Genomic DNA, 20,971 nt, shown 5'->3' with positions numbered 1-20,971 from the left:
AAGCACATGAAAAGATGCTCAATATCGCTAATTATTAGAGAAATGCAAATCAAAACTGCCAAGAGGTATCACCTCACACCAGTCAGAATGGCCATCATAAAAATGTCTACAAACAGTAAATGCTGGAGAGGGTGTGGAGAAAAGGGAACCCTCCCACACTGTTGGTGGGAATGTAAACTGGTACAGCCACTATGGAGAACAGTATGGAGTTTCCTTAAAAGACTAAAAATAGAGTTACCATATGATCCAGTAATCCCACTCCTGAACATATATCTGGGGAAAACCATAATTTGAAAAGATACATGTACCCAATATTCATTGCAGCACTATTTACAATAGCCAAGACATGGAAGCTACCTAAATGTCCATTGACAGATGAATGGATAAAGAAGATGTTGTACATATATACAATGGAATATTACTCAGCCATAAAAAAGAATGAAATAATGCCATATGCAGCAACATGGATGGACCTAGACATTATCATACTAAGTGAAGTAAGTCAGAGAAAAACAAATATCATATGATATCACTTGTATGTGGAATCTAAAACAATGATATAAATGAAATTATTTACAAAACAGAAACAGACTCACAGACTTAGAAAACAATTTATGGTTACCAAAGGGAAAGGTTCAGGGGGAGGGATAAATTAGGGGTTTGGGATTAACATATGCACACTACTAAATATAAAATAAATAATCAACAAGGACGTACTCTATAGCACAGGGAACTCTACTCAATATTCTGTAATAACTTAAATGGGAAAAGAATCTGAAAAAGAATAGATATGTGTATATGTATAACTGAATCACTTTGCTGTACATCTGAAACTACCACACATTGTAAATCAACTATACTCCAATATAAAATAAAAATTTTAAAAATAAATAAATGAAAAGGAAGAAAATCTCAAGTAAAAAGAAGTAAGAAAAGTAAACTAAACCCAAAATAAGTAGAAGAAAGGAAATAATAAAGACTAGAGCAGAAATGAATGAAGTAGGGAATAGAGAAACAATAGTGAAAACTGGCAAAACCAAAAGTTTTTTCTTTGAGTAGATCAACAAAATTGACAACACTTTAGCCAGACTGACCAAGAAATAAAGAGAAAAGATGCAAATTACTAAAATCAAGAGTGAAAAAGAGGGCATTGCTAGCAAACTTACAGAAATAAAAAGAATTATAGAGGAATACTATGAACAATTGTATGCCTTTGTTATGGACTGAATTGTGCCCCTGTCCCCACAAATCATATGTTGAAGCCCTAATCTCTAGTACCTTAGAATGTGACAGTATATAGAGTCCTTAAAGAAGTAATTAAGGTTAAATGAGGTCATAAGGGTAGAGTTCTAATCTAATATGACTGGTGTCCTTTAAAAAAGAGGAAGAAACAACAGGGATGTGCATGCACAGAGGAAAGGCCATGTGAGGATATAGCAAGAAGGCAGCTGGTTATCTACAAGCCAAGGAAAGAGGCCTCAGAAAAAAAAAAACACCCTGCTGCACCTTGATCTTGGACTTGCAACTTCCAGAGCTGTGAGAAAATAAATTTTTGTTGTTTAAGCCACTCAGTCTGTGCTATTTTGTGATGGCAGCCCTACTTAACTCATAAAGACATCAAATTAGATGACTCAGATAAAATGGACAAAAAGGAAATACTAAGGAATACACTATAAAACTACTAAAGCTAATACATGAATTAACCAAAGTTGCAGGATACAAGCTCAATATACAAGTCAATTGTATTTCTATGTACTTGCAATGAACAACACAAAAATAAAATTAACATAAAAGTTCCATTTACAATAGCATCAGAAAAAATAACTACTTAGGAATAAATTTAGTAAGAGAAGTGTAAAACTTATACTTTGAAAACTATAAAACATTGTTAGAAGAAATTTTTAAAGACCTAAATAAATGGAAAGACATTCCATGCTCATGGATTGGAAGACTTAACATTGTTAATACAGCAATACTCCTCAAATTGTTCTACAGATTCAATAGATTCAGCAAGCCATACCAAAATTCAAGCTGGTTTCTTTGTAGAAATTGACAAGTTAATTCTAAAATTCATATGGAAATGCAAGAGGCCCAGAATAACCAAAATCATCTCAAAAAAGAAAAGCAAAGCTAGAGGATTCATACTTACCCATTTCAGAACTTCATACAAAGCTACAATTATCAATCAGTGCAGCACTGGCATAATGAAAGATGTACAGATCATCGGAATAGCATTGAGAATCCAGAAATAAAACCTTACATTTAATGGGCAAATGTATTTTGAAATGAGTGAGTGCCAAGAAAATTCAATGTATTAAAAAATAGTCTTTTCAACAAATGTTATGGGAAAACTGGATATCCACATGCATAAGAATGAAGTTGGACCTCTTCCTCACACCATATATAGAGATTAACCAAAAATGGATTATAGATCTAAATGTAAGAGTTAAAACTATAACACTCTTAGAAGAAAACATAGCAATAAATCTTCATGGCCTTGGATTAGGCAATGGTTTCTTAGATGTGACACCAAAAGTACAAGCAACAAAAGAAAAAAAAATAGATGAATTGGACTTCATCATGATAAAAAAAAAATTTGTGCTTCAAAGGACACCATCAAGAAAGAGACAACTCATATAGTGGGAGAAATATTTGTAACTCATATATCTGGTAAAGGACTTGTATCCAGAATGTATAAAGAACTCTTACAACTCAATAATAGAGAGACAAATAACCCAACTGAAAAATGGGCAAATGATTTGTAATAGACACTTCTCCAAAGAAGATGTACAGATAGCCAATTAGCACATGAAAACATGCTCAACATCATTAGCCATTGGAGAAACACAAATCAAAACCACAATAAGATACTACTTTACACCCACTAGGATGGCTAAAACAAAACAAGACAGACAATAACAAGTGTTGACCAGGATATGGAGAAATTGGAACCCTCACACATTACTGGTAGGAATGTAAAATGGTGCAGCCACTTTGGAAAATAATTCCTCAAATGGATAGACACAGAGTTACCATATAACTCAGCAATTCCACTCCTAGCTATAAAATGAGAGGGAAGTGAAAACACATGCCCATACAAAAATCTGTACCCAAATGTTCATAGCAGCATTATTCATAATAGCCCCAAAGTAGAAACAACCTAAATGTCCATCAACAAATAAATGGAAAAATAAAATATGGTATATCCATAAAATGGGATATTTCAGCAGCAAAAAGGAATGAAGTACTGATACATGCTACAACATGGAGGAACCTTGAAAACATTACATCAAGTGAAAAAAGCCAGTCACAAAAGGCCATATGCTGTAAGCATGCAGTCAGAAAGCACAGTTAGGCATTAGGTAAGGTCAGAGTTAACTTTCCAAAATGTAAATCCTTTTATGTTATTCCCTAATCTTTACCACCTTGCGCATGCTTCTATTCTTGAATTTATCAGGTATGGTGACATTGGCATATTCAGCATTTAACACTAGTGGTTTTGATTATTTGGGAGCAGCCCCAATGTCCAAAATGCAATAGCCTGTGATCTTGCTCAGACATGAATCTGAACTGTAGGCTGTTGTGCAGAATCTGGTGCTTAGATAGTGAGTAAGCAACTGATTGCCCAGCATCTGTATCTCACCAAGGCCTGATTATCTCTACTAGTGACCTTTTAGGCACCGGAGGATTTGCAAACTTGGAAAATTCCTTGAGCAAGTCACAGCTCTATGCTCTATGTTGTAGGAGTTTGTAATTTCCTATTTTTGCCACTAGGTCATGAGCTCCTTGAGGGCATTCCCAGCTCCTGGCACAATGTCTGCCACATCATGGTTAAAGAAATAGAGTGGAAAAAGAGAAGCCAAAACGACTTCCTTATCTTCTTTATGCAATAGTTCAATAATTCTCTGTTAGTGCAAAATCACTGGGGGGCAAAAACTTTCTAAAAAAGGGAGCAATGTGGACCTCCCTGGTGTCGCAGTGGTTAAGAATCCGCCTGCCAATGCAGGGGATACAAATTCGAGCCCTGGTCCGGGAAGATCCTACATGCCGCAGAGTAACTAAGCCCGTGTACCACAATTACTGAGCCTGCGCTCTAGAGCCCACAAGCCACAACTACTGAGCCCGCGTGCTGCAACTACTGAAGCCTGTGCGCCTAGAGCCTGTGCTCCACAACAAAGAGAAGCCACCAAAATGAGAAGCCCACGCACCGCAACGAAGAGTAGCCCCCGCTTGCCGCAGCTAGAGAAAGCCCACTCTCAGCAACGAAGACCCAACACAGCCAAAAATAAAACAAAATAAATAATTTTTTTAAAAAAGGCAGCCATTTAAGTAGCAAGTTGAAAGAATCTGAATTCTGGTTTTTTCACTTAATAACTCTTTTTTAAAAAAGCCAAATATTAACCTTTTCTGAGATTCTGATTCATGATCTGCAAAATGGTCCTAAAACCTACCTCTCGGTAGCGATTAACATATTTAGCAAGTGCCTAGAACACAGTAGATATTCAATAAATATTTGTCTTGCTAAATCTTAAGTGTTTTCCAGATGCTTGAGAGCTTAAATCTTTACAAGCTCTCTTTTTGCCCTTGGCACCTGTATTAAACTTAGCCTACATAATTTGCTTCTTTCCTGAGTAAAGTACTCTAGATCTATTTTCACATTCAGACTGCAATTAATGTACTTCTAATAAGACACAATATTTCTATTAATGCATGCTGAGGCTGCATCATTTATTTGTCAGCCATATTTTACTTTTGACTCAAAAAGTAGTATTTAATTAAAACATGATAATTAAAACACAATTACCCCTATAATTAATGTTAAGTCAGATATCTTCCTAACCTGTTCTTACACTATTCATTTTTTAAACAGCTTTATTGAGGCATAATTGACAATAAATTGCACATACTTAAGGTATGCAATCTGATAAGTTTTGACATATGTATATACTTGTGAAACAATCACCACAGTCAAAATAGTGAACACATTCATCACCTCTAAGTCTCCTTGTCATCCCTCTTTCCTGCGTTTCCCTTTCTGTAAACAATTACTGATCTGCTTTATTTATTTATTTGGTCATACGGCTTGTGGGATCTTAGTTCCCCGACCAGGGATTGAACACCGGCTCCCAGCAGTGGAAGCGTAGGGTCCTAACCACTGGACTGCCAGGGAATTCCCTGAGCTGCTTTAGATTAGCTTGCATTTCCTAGAGTTTTATACAAATAGAATGATATTTTTTTCCTTTTGTCTGGCTTCTTTTGAGTGAATTATTGCCTTAATCATTTTGAAATCCATCCATATTGTTATGAATATCAATAGCTCATTACTATCTATTGAGTTGTATATAACAATTTATTTATCTGTTCACCTGGATAAACATTCACCTGGATGGACATTTGGGTTGTTTCCAGTTTTTGGCTATTACAAATAACGCTGCTATGAACATTTGTGCACAAATGTTTGTTGCATATACTCCTTTTCTCTTGGGTAAATATCTAGGAATGGAATGGCTAGACTATCTGGTAGGTGTATGTTTAACTTTTTAAGAAACTGTCAAACTGTTTCCCAAAGTGGTTTTACTATTTTACATTCTCAGCAGTGTACAAGAGTTCCAATTCCTCCACACCCACACCAACATTTGGTATAGTCAGTCTTTTAATTTTAGCCATTCTAAGTATGTGGAAAATCCCATTGTTGTTTTAATTTGCATTTTCCCAATGACTAATGGTGTTAAGCATCTTTTCATGTGCTTAATTACCATCATATATCTTTTGTGCATTTTAAAAATTAGGTTATTTTCTTATCATTAAGTTTTCTTTTTTTTTTTTTTTGCTCCGGACGCGCAGGCTCAGCGGCCATGGCTCACGGGCCCAGCCGCTCCGCGGCACATGGGATCCTCCCAGATCGGGGCACGAACCCACGTCCCCTGCATTGGCAGGCGGACTCTCAACCACTGCGCCACCAGGGAAGCCCCCCACCCTTTTTTTTTCACGTTTTTAATGCTATTATAAATGGTAGTTATTTTAAAAATCTTAATTTCTGATAATGCATTGTTGATATATAGAAGTACAATTGATATTTGTATATTGATCTTGTATCCTGCAATGTTGCTAAACTCAGTTTAGCATTTTTGTAGATTTCATCGGATTTTCTCCATAGAAAATCTACTATGAATAAAGACAGTTTTACTTCTTCATTTCCAAATTGGATGTCTTTTTTTTTTCCTTGCCTGACTGCACTGGCTAGAACCTGCAGTACAATATTGAACAGAAGTAGTAAGAGCGGACATGCCTATCTTGTTCTGATCTTAGGGAGAGAGGATTTAGTCTTTTATCACTAAGTATGTTAGCTGTGGGGTTTTTTGCAGATGACCATGATCAGGTGGAGGGAGTTCCCTTCTTTTCCTAGTTTGTTAAGAGTCTTTATCAGGAATAAATATTGAATTTTGTCAAAGCTTTTTTCTGCATCTGTTGAGATAATAATATGGTTTTAGTTTAGTTTGTTAACATGGTAAATTACATTGATTGGTATTCAAATGTTAAACCAATCATGCATTCCTAGGATAAACTCTACTTGGTCATGATATATTATCCTTTTAACATATTGTTGGGTTCAATATGCTAAAATTTGCTTACTAAATTTTGTATTTATTTCATGAAGGATATTGGTTTGAACTTTTCTTATAATGTCTTTGATTTGGTATCAATGTAATGCTGTCTAGAATGAGTTAGGAAGTAGTCCATTCTCTTCAATTATTTGGAAGTTTGTGTAGAACTGGTATTATTTCTTCCTTAAAGGTGGAATCTATCAGTAAAGCCATCTGGGCCTAAAGGGTTGTTTCTTTTTAAGGTTTTTGTAGCTATTTTATTTATTTATTTTTTAACATCTTTATTGGAGTGTAATTGCTTTACAATTGTGCGTTAGTTTCTGCTTTATAACAAAGTGAATCAGCTATACATATACATATATCCCCATATCTCCTCCCTCTTGCATCTCCCTCCCACCTTCCCGATCCCACCCCTCTAGGTGGGCACAAAGCACAGAGCTGATCTCCCTGTGCTATGCGGCTGCTTCCCACCAACTATCTATTTTATATTTGGTAGTATATATAAATCCATGCCACTCTCTCACTTCGTCCCAGTTTACCCTTCCCCCTCCCCGTGTCCTCAAGTCCATTCTCTACATCTGTGTCTTTATTCCTGTCCTGCCCCTAGGTTCTTCAGAACCATTTTTTTATTTTTTAGATTCCATATATATGTGATAGCATATGGTATTTGTTTTTCTCTTTCTGACTTACTTCACGCTGTATGACAGACTCTAGGTCCATCCACCTCACTACAAATAACTCAATTTCCTTTCTTTTTATGGCTGAGTAATATTCCATTGTATATATGCACCACATCTTCTTTATCCATTCATCTGTTGATGGACACTTAGGTTACTTCCATGTCCTGGCTATTGTAAATAGAGCTGCAATGAACATTGTGGTACATGACTCTTTTTGAATTATGGTTTTCTCAGGGTATATGCCCAGTAGTGGGATTGCTGGGTCATATGGTAGTTCTATTTTTAGTATTTTAAGGAACCTCCATACTGTTCTCCATAGTGGCTGTAACAGTTTACATTCCCACCAACAGTGCAAGAGGGTTCCCTTTTCTCCACACCCTCTCCAGCATTTATTGTTTGTAGATTTTTTGATGATGGCCATTCTGACTGGTGTGATATGATACCTCATTGTACTTTTGATTTGCATTTCCCTAATGATTAATGATGTTGAGCATCCTTTCATGTGTTTGTTGGCAATCTGTATATCTTCTTTGGAGAAATGTCTATTTAGGTCTTCTGCCCATTTTAGAGGGTTTTTTGTTTTGTTTTGTTTTTTTAGGAAAGATTTTAACCACATTTTCAATGTATTTAATAGATACTGGGCTATTCATGTGTATTTCTTCTCATGTAAGCTTTTATAATTTGTGTCTTTCAAGGAAATTGTTCATCTCATCTAAGTTGTCAAATTTATTGGTATAAAACTGTTCCTAACATTCCCTTATTATCCTTTTAATATCTTTCAAATCTACAGTGATGTCACCTCTCTCATTCCCGATATAGGTAATTTGTGTCTTCTCTTTCGTTTTCCTGTCTGGTTAGAGCTTTATCAATTTTACTGATTTTCTCAAAGAAGTAGTTTCTGGTTTTATCAATTTTTCCATTGTTTTTCTGTTTTCTGTTTCACCGATTGCCACTTTGACCTTTATTATTTCCTTTCTTCTCTTTACTTTGGTTTTAATTTTGTCTTATTTTTCCTAGTTTTTTAAAGTGGAAGCTAAGTTCATTGACTCAAGAGATTTCTTCTTCTCTAATACAAGTTTAGTGCTATAAATTCCCCTCTAAATACTGCTTTAGTGGCATCCCATAAATTCTGATATGTTCTTTTTTCATTTCCATTCCATTCAAAATATTGCTAATTTCCCTTTTGATCGATGGATTATTTACAAGTGTGTTATTTAGTTTTCAAATTTTAGAGATTTTTCAGAAATCTTTCTGTTACTGATTTCTAGTGCAATTTCACTTTGGGCAAAGAACATTCTTTGTACTATTTGAATACTTTCAAGTGTATTAAGACTTGTTTTATGGCCCATAACCATGATAACATAATTATTTCTGTTCCTCTGTATGTAAAATGTCTTTTTTCTCTGACTTGGTAAATGTTCTATGTGAACTTGAGGAGAATGTGTATCTTGCTGTTGATACGTGAAGTGTTCCATAGATGTCAATTGGGTCAAGTGGGTTGATACTGTTGTTCAGATAATCTATATCCTTATTGATTTTCTGTTTACCTGTTCTATCAATTGTTGAGAGAGAAGTACTGAAATACCTAGCTATAGCTGTGGATTTATGTATTTCTTAAAATAATTCTATCAGTTTTTTCTTCATGTATTTTGAAGCTCTGTTGTTAGGTGCATAAATGTTTAGGATTGCTCTGGCCTCTTGATTAATTGACCTCTTTATCATTATGAGGTTACCTCTTTAATCTTTGGTATTATTCTTTGTCCCCAAATCTATTTTGCCTGATACTAATATAGCCACTCAAGATTTCTTTTGACTACTGTTAGCATGGTAGATTTAAAAAATACTTTTACATTTTACCTGTTTGTGTCTTTTTATTTTAATTGTATTTCATGTAAGCAGCATAGAGTCAGGTCTTACTTTTTTCTGATCTGATAATATTTGCCTTTGAGTGGGGGTGTGTTTTTTATTTAAAAAATTTATTATTATTACTTTCATTGGGCTGTACCACACGGCTTGCAGGATCTTAGTTCCCTGACGAGGGATCAAACCTGTGCCCTCAGCAGTGAAAGTGTGGAGTCCTAACCACTGGACTGCTGGGGAATTCTCTGAGTGGGGGTGTTTAGATCATTTACATTTAATGTGATTCTTTTTTTTTTTTTTTTTTGCGGTACGCGGGCCTCTCACTGCTGTGGCCTCTCCTGTTGCGGAGCACAGGCTCCAGACGTGCTGGCTCAGCGGTCATGGCTCACGGGCCCAGCCGCTCCACGGCATGTGGGATCTTCCCAGACCAGGGCACAAACCCGTGTCCCCTGCATCGGCAGGCGGACTCTCAACCACTGCACCACCAGGGAAGCCCTAATGTGATTCTTCATGTGGTTCTTTCATCTTGCTATTCATTTTCTAACTTGTTGCATCTATTTTTTGTCTCCCTTTTCCTCTTTTCAGCCCTCTTTTGGGTTAATTAAGTATTTTTATGATTCCATTTTATCTTCCTTGTAGCTCATTAACTATAACTCTTGGGTTTTTTAGTGGTTGATTTAGGGTTTATAGTATATATCTTAACTTATCACAGTCTAACCTCAAGTGGCATTATACAATTTCATATATATATAGTACAAGAATTTTACAATACATTCCATTATCTCCCCTCCTGGCCTTTTGCTATCGTCATGCGTTTTACTTTTCCATACATTATAAACCTCATAATATATTATTATATTTGTATAAGTCAATTATCTTTTAAATAGATTTAAATAATAAGAAAAAAATGTATATATTTACCCAGGTAGTTACCTCTCTCAGTGGTTTTCAATCCTTTGTAAAGATTCAGACTTTCTTCTGTCTGGTATTATTGCCCATCTATATGAGTGACTTCCTTTAGCATTTTTTTATGGTGAGAATCTGCTGGTGGTGAATTCTTTCACATTTTGTATGTCTGAAAATATCTTTATTTTACCTTCATTTTTGAAAGATATTTTTGCTGAGTATGGAATTCTAAGTTGACAGTTCTTAGCTTTCAGTACTTTAAAGATGTTGCTCCTCTGTCTTATTTATATTGTTTCCCATTAGAATATAATGTCATGTTTATTTTAGTTCCTCTGTACATAACAGAGGAATTTTTCTCTTGCTGTTTTTAACATTTTCTCTTTATTGTTGGCTTTAAGCAATTTTATTATGACATGCTTTGTTGTGGTTTTCTATATATTTCTGTGCTGGGGATTCATTGAACTCCTTGGATCTGTGGGTTTATAAGTTTCATCAAGTTTGGGAAGTTTCTGTCCTTTATTTCTTCAAATATTTTTTGTCTCCCCCACCCCCACTCTTCAGGCACTCCAGTTTCAGTAGAAAAAGCTGCTTGTAGTTGTTCCATAGCTCACTAATGCTCTTTTCAGTTTATTTTTTCTCTCTGTGTTTCACAGGGGATGGTTTCTATTACTATGTCTTCAAATTATTAATCTTTTCTTCCCTAGTGACTAATCTGTTGTTAATCATATCCAGTGTATTTTTCATTTCAAGCATCGTAGTTGTCACCTTGAGAAGTTCATTTTGGGTCTTTTTAATATTTTCAATGTTTACTTAATTTTTTGAAAATATGAGATATGTTTATAACTGTTTTGACATCCTTTTCTGCTAATTCTGACATCTGTGTCAGTTCTGGGTTAGTTTGATTGATTAATGAGTCTCCTCAATATTAATTGTGTTTCCCTGCCTCTGCATGCCTAGTAATCTTTGACTGAATGTCAGGCATTGTTAATTTTATCTTGTAGGATGCTGGATATTCCTGTAAGTACTTTTTCTTCTTCTTCTAGTTTTATGGAGATATAATTGACATACAGCATTGTATATGTTTAAGGTGTAAAGCATAATATTTGACTTACATACATCATGAAATGACTACCACAAGAAGCTTAGTGAACCTCCATCATCTCATATACACACAAAATAAAAGAAAAAGAAAAAATCTTTTTCCTTGTGATGAGAACTCTTAGGATTTACTGTCTTAACAACTTTCATATATATAATACAGCAGTGTTAGTTATATTTATCGTGCTGTACATTACATCCTTAGTACTTATTTACCTTATAATTGGAAGTTTGCCTATAAATATTCTTGAGCTTTACTCTGGAATGCAGTTAAATTACTTGGAAACAATTTGATACCTTTTCTTCTTTTTTTTGCAGTTTTGAGGTAGTGCTCAGTCTAGGGCTAAGTATTCTCTATTACTGAGGTAAGACCCTCCTTAGTATTCCAACCAATGCCTGATAAATTGTGAGGTTTTCCTGTCTAGCTGGTGGGAACAGTCCCTGGCCCTGGCCCTGTGTGAATGTTCCCTCTCATCCTTTTGGATGGTACTTTTTACCAGCCCTGAGTAGTTTGCTCACATGCATACATCAACCAGTACTACGCTGAAAATTTCAGGGGACCTTCTGCACAGCTCGGGCTCTCTCTCTCTGTGCAGCTCTCTCCCTTCTGGCACTTGGTGCAATGAACTCTAGCTGCTTTGGTCTCCCTTCACTCTCAGTTTCTTCTACTCAACTTAGGGGACCTATTGGGCTCCACCACAGTTCCCCCTCCCAGCATCATGGTCTGGAAACTCTCCAAGCAGTAAGCTGGGAAAATGGTAAGACTCACATTTACTTGTTTCCCGTTGATCAGGAATCAATGTCATTTGTTGCCTGATGACAGGGTCTTAAAAATCGTTTTTCATGTAGTTTTGTCTTTTTTTTTTTTTTTTCTGGTTGTTTCAGATGGGAGGGTAAATTAGTCCCTTTTTATTCATTTTGGCCAAAAGTGGATATTGAGTTGATCTCTATGGATTTTTCAACCCTAGTGCTCCTCTCTCCTCTTCACATTCCTCCTGCCTTGAAATTTGAGACACAGGAACATTTTACAGAATTCTAGGTAGAGATCAATATCACCTATGTATAACCCAGAAATTGCCTAATAAAATTGTCACTAGTGAGCAGAGAAAGTTCAAATTCTGCTTTTGTTACCTTCTAGCTGTAGTTTGGATGTGTCTATGTTAGGTACTGGTCCTTATTCCTACACAGCATTCCTATAAAGAATGCTGGAGATTGTGAAAAACAGGTCTTTTCTACTGACCTATACATTTGGCTTAATCCTGAGAATTTTTAGTGCTTAACTATGAAAAATATGACATAAAGGAAAATTCAGAAATAGAAACAAACATGTTAAAAGCTCACTTGTCCCACAAACCATTGTTTATTCTCTAGTGTATGCCCTTCTATGTTTTATCCATGTTATATTTTTTACATGATATAACAAAAATACCCATAGAGTTTTAATATTACATTTTTTATTTAACAGGATTATTTCCTATGTGGTTGCACAGTATTTTTGACATCTTTGTCATGTGAGTATGCTATGATTTATTTGTTTCTATATTAAAAGATTGCTTTTCCTTTTATGCTAATATAAAGAATAACTGCAGTGAATATCTTGACTTTCTTTTAGGTTATTTTCTTGGCTAAGCCCTCTGAAGTGAAATTACTAGAGTAGAGGATATAAATATTTTAATGGTCTTGTTACATATTGCCAAATTGCTTTCTTAAAAGATCATATCACTGTTTACCTCCACCAGCCTGAGGTCTGAGATTGTTGGTCTTACCACATCCTTGCCAGCCCTGTATATTATCACTTAAAATAGAGTATTGTGGCCAATGCAACTGGTGAAAATGACTTTTCATTGTTATTACTTGCATTTTCTTCATTTCTGCAGAGTGGGCCATTCTTCCTTATACTTGCTAACGAGTTACATTTTCTCTTTTGTGGGCAACAGGAGTCTCACAAGCTCATTCACTGGCCCTGCCTCAGAGGAGTATGGTCACTGGCTTTCTTCCCTCTCCCCCACCCATGCATTCACTCATCAGATGCTTATTGAGCCTCTTCAGCAGGCCAGATAGTATGCTAGGCTCTGGGGATAGAATAGGGGAAGAAAGCAAAGATACAATCCCTACCCAAGGAATATACAGTGTAAAGGAAGAGCTTACATGTTCTCAGTATCTGGTTGGGAGTGGGAAAATCTGCCAGCCAAAGGGTTCCCAACACATTTGGAAAAAGGAGACTGTGCTTTGGTAAAGTAATAATTTGAATATTCATGAGGAACTAAGCTTAGAAAAACCTGCTAGAGGAACTTTTGATTATTCTGACCTCAGAAGTTTAGTGGCTAAAGGACAAATCAAAAACAGAAAGGGACAAACACAGTTACATTTTAGGGACAGTTAAATAATACATTCTAATGGAAACTGTTTTCTAAATGGCTGTCACCCTGGACAGAGGAATTGTAGTTGGGGGGCAAATGGAGACAAAATAGTAAGCCCTGGGTTGAATGTGGCACATCATGAAATATTCTGGACAAACAGAGGGCAGCATGAGAGCTCTAAACTCTTGGAAGGCAAAGGAGAGGAGGCCAAGACATTGTAGGGAAGGGAAAATATGAGTGCTTAGAGATTTCTATCAGGGTTGGCTCTGCCCCTTCCCTTCTTGGAGACGAAAGTCAGCTGTGGGGCTGCATGCTGCAGCTCTATCACCACAGCAACAACCCCACAGCAGATTCAATGCAGTGGGAAATAGAAAAACTCAAAAAGACTGAAACATTACTATTACACCATAGGATCCCTGGCCTATGATACCACTTGTTCTCAAAGTGTAACACTGCATACCATACACATATGTAGTTTGAAAGGGTAAATTTGCTCTTTTTCCCAATGAGATATATCAAAATACAGGTGAGTTCACAAAATATTTATGTATCGTTAAAAAATTAATTATAGGGACTTCCCTGGTGGCGCAGTGGTTAGGAATCCACCTGCCAATGCAGGGAACATGGGTTCGAGCTCTGATCCGGGAAGATCCCACATGCCGCGGAGCAACTAAGCCCACACACCACGACTACTAAGCCTGTGCTCTAGAGCCTGTGAGCCACAACTACTGAGGCTGCGTGCCACAACTACTGAAGCCCTTGCACCTAGAGCCCATGCTCTGCAACAAGAGAAGCCACCGTAATGAGAAATGAGAAGCCCGCACACCACAACGAAGAGTAGCCCCCGCTCGCCACAACTTGAGAAAGCCCACGCGTAGCAGTGAAGACCCAACACAGCCCCAAATAAATAAATAAACAAATTAATTAATTAAAAAAATAATTATAAAGCAAATACCTATGGAAATAACCACTATCCAAGTCAAGGGATAAAAACAAAACAAAACACTGCCAGCAGCCAGTAGCCTCCTTTTTGTTTTTCCCCATCCCTTCTCCTTCCGTCTCCCCAGAGGCAACCACTGTGCTATGTACGTATTCTTAAAATAATTTAGTTTTGCATATTTTTGAACATAACAGAAATATAATCATATTGGATAGAGTCTTCTGTAAGTAGATTTTTGTTCAACATTTTGGAAGATTCCTCCATCAGGATGCATGTAGGTATTATTTGTTCATTCTCATTGCCAAACGGTATTTCATTATATAAATACATCATAACCTATCTATCTATTCTATTGTTGATGAACATTTGAGTTGTGTTCAGCTTGTCATTTGCAAAGAACACTACTCTGAAGAGTCTTGTACGTATCTCTTGATGCAAAAGTGTTTCCTTAGGGAGTGGAATAGCTAGATCATAGGATATGCATGTTTTCTACTTTTCTATGTATTGCTAATTACTTGCAAAGTGGTGCCATCAATTAACACTCCTATTGGCAGCATATGATGGTTTGTGTTGCCTGAAATCTTTGCCAACATCTACTGCTGTCACACCTCAAATCATTGCCAGTTTGGCATGTATATAATGGCATCTCACTGTATTTTTAATGTAATTTCCCTAATTACGAAAGTGGTTAATCATCTTTTCATGTATTTATTGGCCACTTGGATTTCCTCTTGCGTGAGGTGCTTGAAGTCTTTGCTCATTTTTCTATTGATGTGTCTTTTCTTACTGATTCATAGGCATTCTTTATATGTCCTTTGTACTAGTCCTTGGTTAGTTTTATGTATTACATATCTTCTCTCAATTTATAGCTTGATTTTTAACTCTACAGTACCTTCTAAAAACAGTGAAACGTCAGTTTTTTCCTTTGTGATCAGCACCTTTTGTCTCTACTTTTAAGATATCTACAATATCTAAGATATTCTACAATATCTTCTTAAAGCTTGACTGTTTTGCCTGTTGCATTTGGATCCTCCAGCTACCTGAAATTGATTTTTGTGTATAGAGTGAAATAGGGGTCCAGTTTTATTGTTCTTCCACATAGTATATCCAACTTCTGAGGACCATTTGTTGAAAGAAAAGGTTCTGCTGATGTTCAAGTCACTCTATACCCACATGTTACATGAATCTGTCTGGGGACTTTCTATTCTGTTCTGCTGCTCTGTGTCTATCCCTGTGCCAACTCCACTCTGTCTTTATTAGTAAAGCCTCATGAGCTTGATATATGATAGGGCAAGTCCTTTCATTGCTATTGTTCTTCCTTCTTTAATACACAAGCATTAGATGGTAAGGGGCTTACATTATTTTAAGCCTACAGTGGTTCATCCAGAGGAAAATCCCATTTCATGGACAATACATGGCTCCAATAACAGGGCCAACTTCTCCATTAGGCATAGAAGTCAGTGCCTTGGGTCCACAGTACTTCTAGGGGTTCATGAAAACGTTTTAATTTCTTTTAAAATCATAAGAAATGTTTTAATTTCTTTTTGTTGAACAAAGTATTGTAGCATATAGTATTAATATATTCATCTTTATACCAACACAGTCATAAAATACAATTTTAAATACTTTAGGCAAATGTGCCCAGGGCCTAAGAAAGTCATAAAGTCATATCAGGTCCTGCCTGATAGCATTTTCTTAAAAATTAGTCACACGGGCAGAGTTTAGGTGGCTCATCCCTGTCCTGCCCTACGGGCTAATTTTTCCTCCTAATGGTAGATGAGCATACCATCTTCATTTGGAAAAAGAGTACACACCAGTAAGTTAACAATCCCCCAAATGCTAATTTAAAATGTAAATAAAAATGGAATTCAAATGATGTTTATTGGGAATTCCCTGGCAATCCAGTGGTTAGAACTCCATGCTTCCACTGCAGGGGGCCACAGGTTCAATCCTGGTTGGGGAACTAAGATCCCACATGCCGCGAGGTGCAGCCAAAAAAGAAAAAACATCAACAACAACAAAAAACACCATTTATTTCCAGGCATTTGCCAGGTACTAGGGGGTATAGGGATAAACAAAATGAACTTACAGTTTCTAGCATATAAGAGAATACAGATGGTTAACAAATTATTATAATTGGGAGAATGGCACACAAATAGAAGTATAGTAGCAAGGCTGAGCTAATTCTTAGTTGTAAAATAGGTATTGTTATTTTTAGTTGTACAAATGAGAAAACCAAGACATAGAACAATTGAGTGGCTCATCCCAAGCCTCAGCCAATATACATCAGGGGCAGTATTTGAATACCAAGACTCTGACTCCAAGTCCTGTGCAGTTTACCATCTGGTCTGAAACAGTGCTCATTCTGTAGTAGACACTCAATAAATTAGACTGGATTCAAATGAGGGAGAAAGGTTGCCACTCCAGAGGATTTTACCTTTCTCTTAGAGCAGCTTTTTAATCTTTCCTCCCCAACCCCCAGCTTTATTAAGGTATATTTTACTTATCATAGAATATACCCAATTCAAGTGCACAGTTCAATGATTTCTAGTAACTTGACCAAGTGGTGCAACCATCACCATGAATCAGCTTTAGAACATTTTTGTCCCCCAGCAAGAAACCTCATGCCCACTTTCAGTTAATTTTCATTCCCACCCCTTGCCCCAGGCAACCACTATTCTATTTCCTGTCTCTATAAATTTGCTTTTTCTGGACATTTCATTAAATGAAATCATATAATATGTGGTCTCTTCTGTCTAGTTTCTTTCACTTAGCATAATGTTTTTGTTTTGTTCTGTTTTTTGGCCATAGCTTGAGGCATGTGGGATCTTAGTTCCCCGATCAGGGATCGAACCCAAGCCCCCTGCGGTGGAATCTCGGAGTTTCAACCACTGGGCTGCCAGGGAATTCTCAGCATAAAGTTTTTGAAGTTCATTCATGGTGTAGCATGTGTCAATAGTTTGTTCCTTATTATTGCTGCATGGTATTCCATTGTATGGATACACAATTTTGTCTATCCATTCACGAGTAGATTGACATTTAGGTTGTTTCCAGTTTTCGACTGTAATGAATAATGCTGCTATATGAACATTTGTATATAAGTTTTTGTGAGGACACGTGCCTTTATTTCTCCTGGGGAGATAGAATTAATATCTTATTATGGTTTTGATTTGTATTTCCCTAACAGCTAATGATGTTGGGCATCTTTTCATGTGATTATTGGCCATTTGTGTATGTTCTCTGAAGAAATCTCTATTCCAAATCTTTTGCCCATGTTTTGATTGGATGGTCATCTTATGACTGAGTTGTAAGAGTTCTTTGTAAATTCTGGATACAAATCCTTTATTAAATATGTGTTTTGCAAGTATTTTTCTAGTCCATCATTGTCTTTTCATTTTCTTAATGTTGCTTTTTGAAGTGTAAAAGTTTTGAATTTTGATGAGGTCAATGAAATTCACTGACAAAAAGACAGTCTGTTCAATAGATGGTGCTGGGACAATTGGATATCCACATGCAAAAAGATGAATTTAGATGCTTACCTCACACCACACACAAAAATTAACTCAACATGACTCACAGACTTTAATGCAAGAGATAAAACAATAAAACTTTTAGACAAAAAAACGTGGAAGAGAAACTTTCAAGATCTTGGGTTAGGCAAAGGTTTTTTTCATCTATTCCTTTTTTCTTTTTCCCCTTTTTTTTTTTGTCCATGCCACGCAGCTTCTGGGATCTTAGTTCCCTGACCAGGGATTGAACCTGGGCCCTTGGCAGTGAAAGTGCAGAGTCCCAACCACTGGACCACCAAGGAATTCCCATTTTTTCACCTGTTCTTGAATTCTTGTCCTTATTAAACACAATACATGTACGTGTATATGTTTGTATGTGGTATGTCTGTGTAATGTAGGTAGATAACTATGTAGCCACCTTCGGTCAAAATCATAAAATATTTTACCAGGATTGTTGGTAAATCCTACAGGAGGGTGAATCTATCTGCTAAGATGCTGCATACGCTAATGTTTGAAATGATATAATAGGCTAAGGTAAAATTCTTACAGTCTATTACTTTCAAAATACATAGGAAAATTATTACTGAAGATTCCGTAATTTGTCAAGAAGAAAGTTTTAGACACAAAGCTTTACTTTTAAAGGCACTATCTTCTATTAAATTCTCTGGATTGCACCTAAAATTAATAGGTAATTTCATGGTCAAATTACCATTCTCACCCCAACAAGGGATACACAAGAATACTGGCATAGCACTTGGCCACTTGTGTCCACTGTGAGTCAGTCAGTGTCTTGCCTGTGTCCCTTCGTGGCAACTAAAGGAGGCTTTGCTAAGCCTGAATCTTGAATTCCTCTATTCAGAGCAATATTCATTTTCCAAATATATTTCTGCATAATCAAAACTGCTTATTAACATTTCATTACTTCTTACTAACATTTCAGTATCTTTTCATTTTTTTCAGGTACAACTGGTTATTTATATATATTCACCTGTCCCTCTTAGAAAAGGTAACATGTTTTATCATTCTTTTATCCCTTATATGAGTGGTTTTTAAGTCATTGGAGCCAGTAGTCAAGTACTGGAACCCTGCCTTACAGCCTCTGACAAGGGTCTGAGAACATAATAAACACTTGGTAAGTTTTTGTTGGAATGAAGTAAATATTCATCACTAATACTGTAATTTTTAAATTGCATTTCATTAGCCCCAAGTTCTAATGGCAGAAAATATACTACAGAATCAATCAAATTCTAGGAGAGACATCACTGTAATGAAAACTAATCTTTCAATGCCAAGAGCCCAATACCAATTTTTTCTTTCTTCAATACCTAGTGACATGATGTTCTCTCATTTATTCTAAACGAGAATTTAGAATATTCTCTTTCCTCTTAAATTACAGCCTCTATGTAAATCTCTTGAGCAGTTTAAAAGTTAGATTTCTAAAATCCAGGATGAAGTAGATTTAGCTGAGTACAGACACATAGCAAGAAGTGCCCCAGATAAAGTTAGCTTTATTATCACTACAGTTGTTAACATAGTCTAATAATCACTTCCATCTTGAAAATAAGTGCAAACGATTTACCAGCTCATTAAAATTTGACATAAATTTGGAAGAGGATGCTAAGTAGTGAAATGAATAAAGACACCTTTTTTTCCAACTTGTTGTGTTTGAGTGGATACTGGCAAAGCACATATGCTATGAAGTTTGTGGGTAAGGTAGCACTTCTCAAAAAACAAGTGAACTGAAAAAAAATTCACAAATTCTTTTAAAATACTTTTCTTCTTGCCTAAGATATAACCTAGACTGGTTCTGAGTAATTTTCTCAAATACTATCTGCAGTGATCTTTTCAGTTACAGCCCTCCAGGCTTTCAGCCACCTGGAAACATTAAGTCCCCCTGGAGTCTTATCCTGACCTGAGTTCAGGCCTCTATACTGGAGGAATTTTCAGAAGCTTTAGACTAGTAACTTATCTGCTCAGTATCAGGTCAGCCACTCTGCTGATCCAGCTCCGATACTGTAACCTAGTTTCAGGCACTAAAATTTTATCTGGTTATTTGTAACCAAGCTCCTATCTTGTACCACCTGAAACTAGGTCCTAGATTCTTCCGCTGTGATCCTTCGTCCTACTTTGGGACTTTACTTTGTATCCAAGTTGGTGTAATACTCCCTATACTGTCGAGCAAGCCTAGTTAGAGCCCTACTGTAGAATTCCAGTCTTCATGAATATGTCCCCAATACATGCCACCTGATGGCTATGATGCAGACTTCTCTCACATCTGTGTTTCTACTTATTGCCTCCTGTCAGACTCCTCTAGAAACAGGCCCTATGCTTGAACTAAATTCCCTACCAACTGTCAGTTCCTTTTTCCATGCCTTGCCTAGCATTGGCAGGGCTGTCGGGATTTTGGGTCCTGCTCCTCCACAGACTGATCCATCTCAATGCTGAGTTCTAATTCTAATAGTAACTCAATACCGCTATTGAAAAATAGGTCTGTTCAAACCATCCAACAGTAAGTTTAAAATGCCTCATTAAATATACATCTGCCACTTGAAAGTCCAAAAGAAAATACCCAATACCTGTCTGAATGAATCCTGATTTGTATCCATTAGTTGTGCCATTTTCTGGGGCCACGGTTGATGACACTGAAGAGTTTGGTTTAATAGAGTGGCAAATGGTAGAGGATTGTCGGCTTCTACATTCTAGAAAGGAGTAAGAATCACATTATGTAAGGAAAACAATATTCTGTTAAAACAGGTGAGGGAGACACAATCCATAAAATCTCTAAAATAAACTGCTGTTCCTCAAGTGGCAGCACGTTCTTCAACAGAGATCCCCCTTCCCCAACCTTGACTCCAATAGAATGTTCAAGCTGGTGAACACAATTCGTCTTCCTAGAGCCAAATGTCATGTTTGGAAGGCAAAGAAGTAGTTACAAAGAACAATTAGACATTTGTTCCTCACAGACTAGTTCCCAGGAGAAAAATTACTCATAACCTATATAGTCATGTTAGTT

General features: G+C 36.5%; 1 protein-coding gene across 1 annotated transcript in view; it reads right to left on the bottom strand.

The window, feature by feature from the left end:
* The window catches only part of GREB1L (GREB1 like retinoic acid receptor coactivator), a 260,164-nt gene that overhangs the window by 75,674 nt on the left and 163,519 nt on the right, over window positions 1–20,971 (bottom strand). The window contains exon 7 of the mRNA XM_060028768.1: window positions 20,535–20,657. Coding sequence (XP_059884751.1) covers window positions 20,535–20,657 — 123 coding nt within the window. The remainder of the gene's footprint in view (window positions 1–20,534; window positions 20,658–20,971) is intronic.

This window comes from Delphinus delphis, chromosome 13, assembly GCF_949987515.2.
Source record: "Delphinus delphis chromosome 13, mDelDel1.2, whole genome shotgun sequence".
In the NCBI taxonomy this organism is placed as follows: Eukaryota; Metazoa; Chordata; class Mammalia; order Artiodactyla; family Delphinidae; genus Delphinus; species Delphinus delphis.
This window is presented reverse-complemented; position numbering and strand designations above follow the sequence as displayed.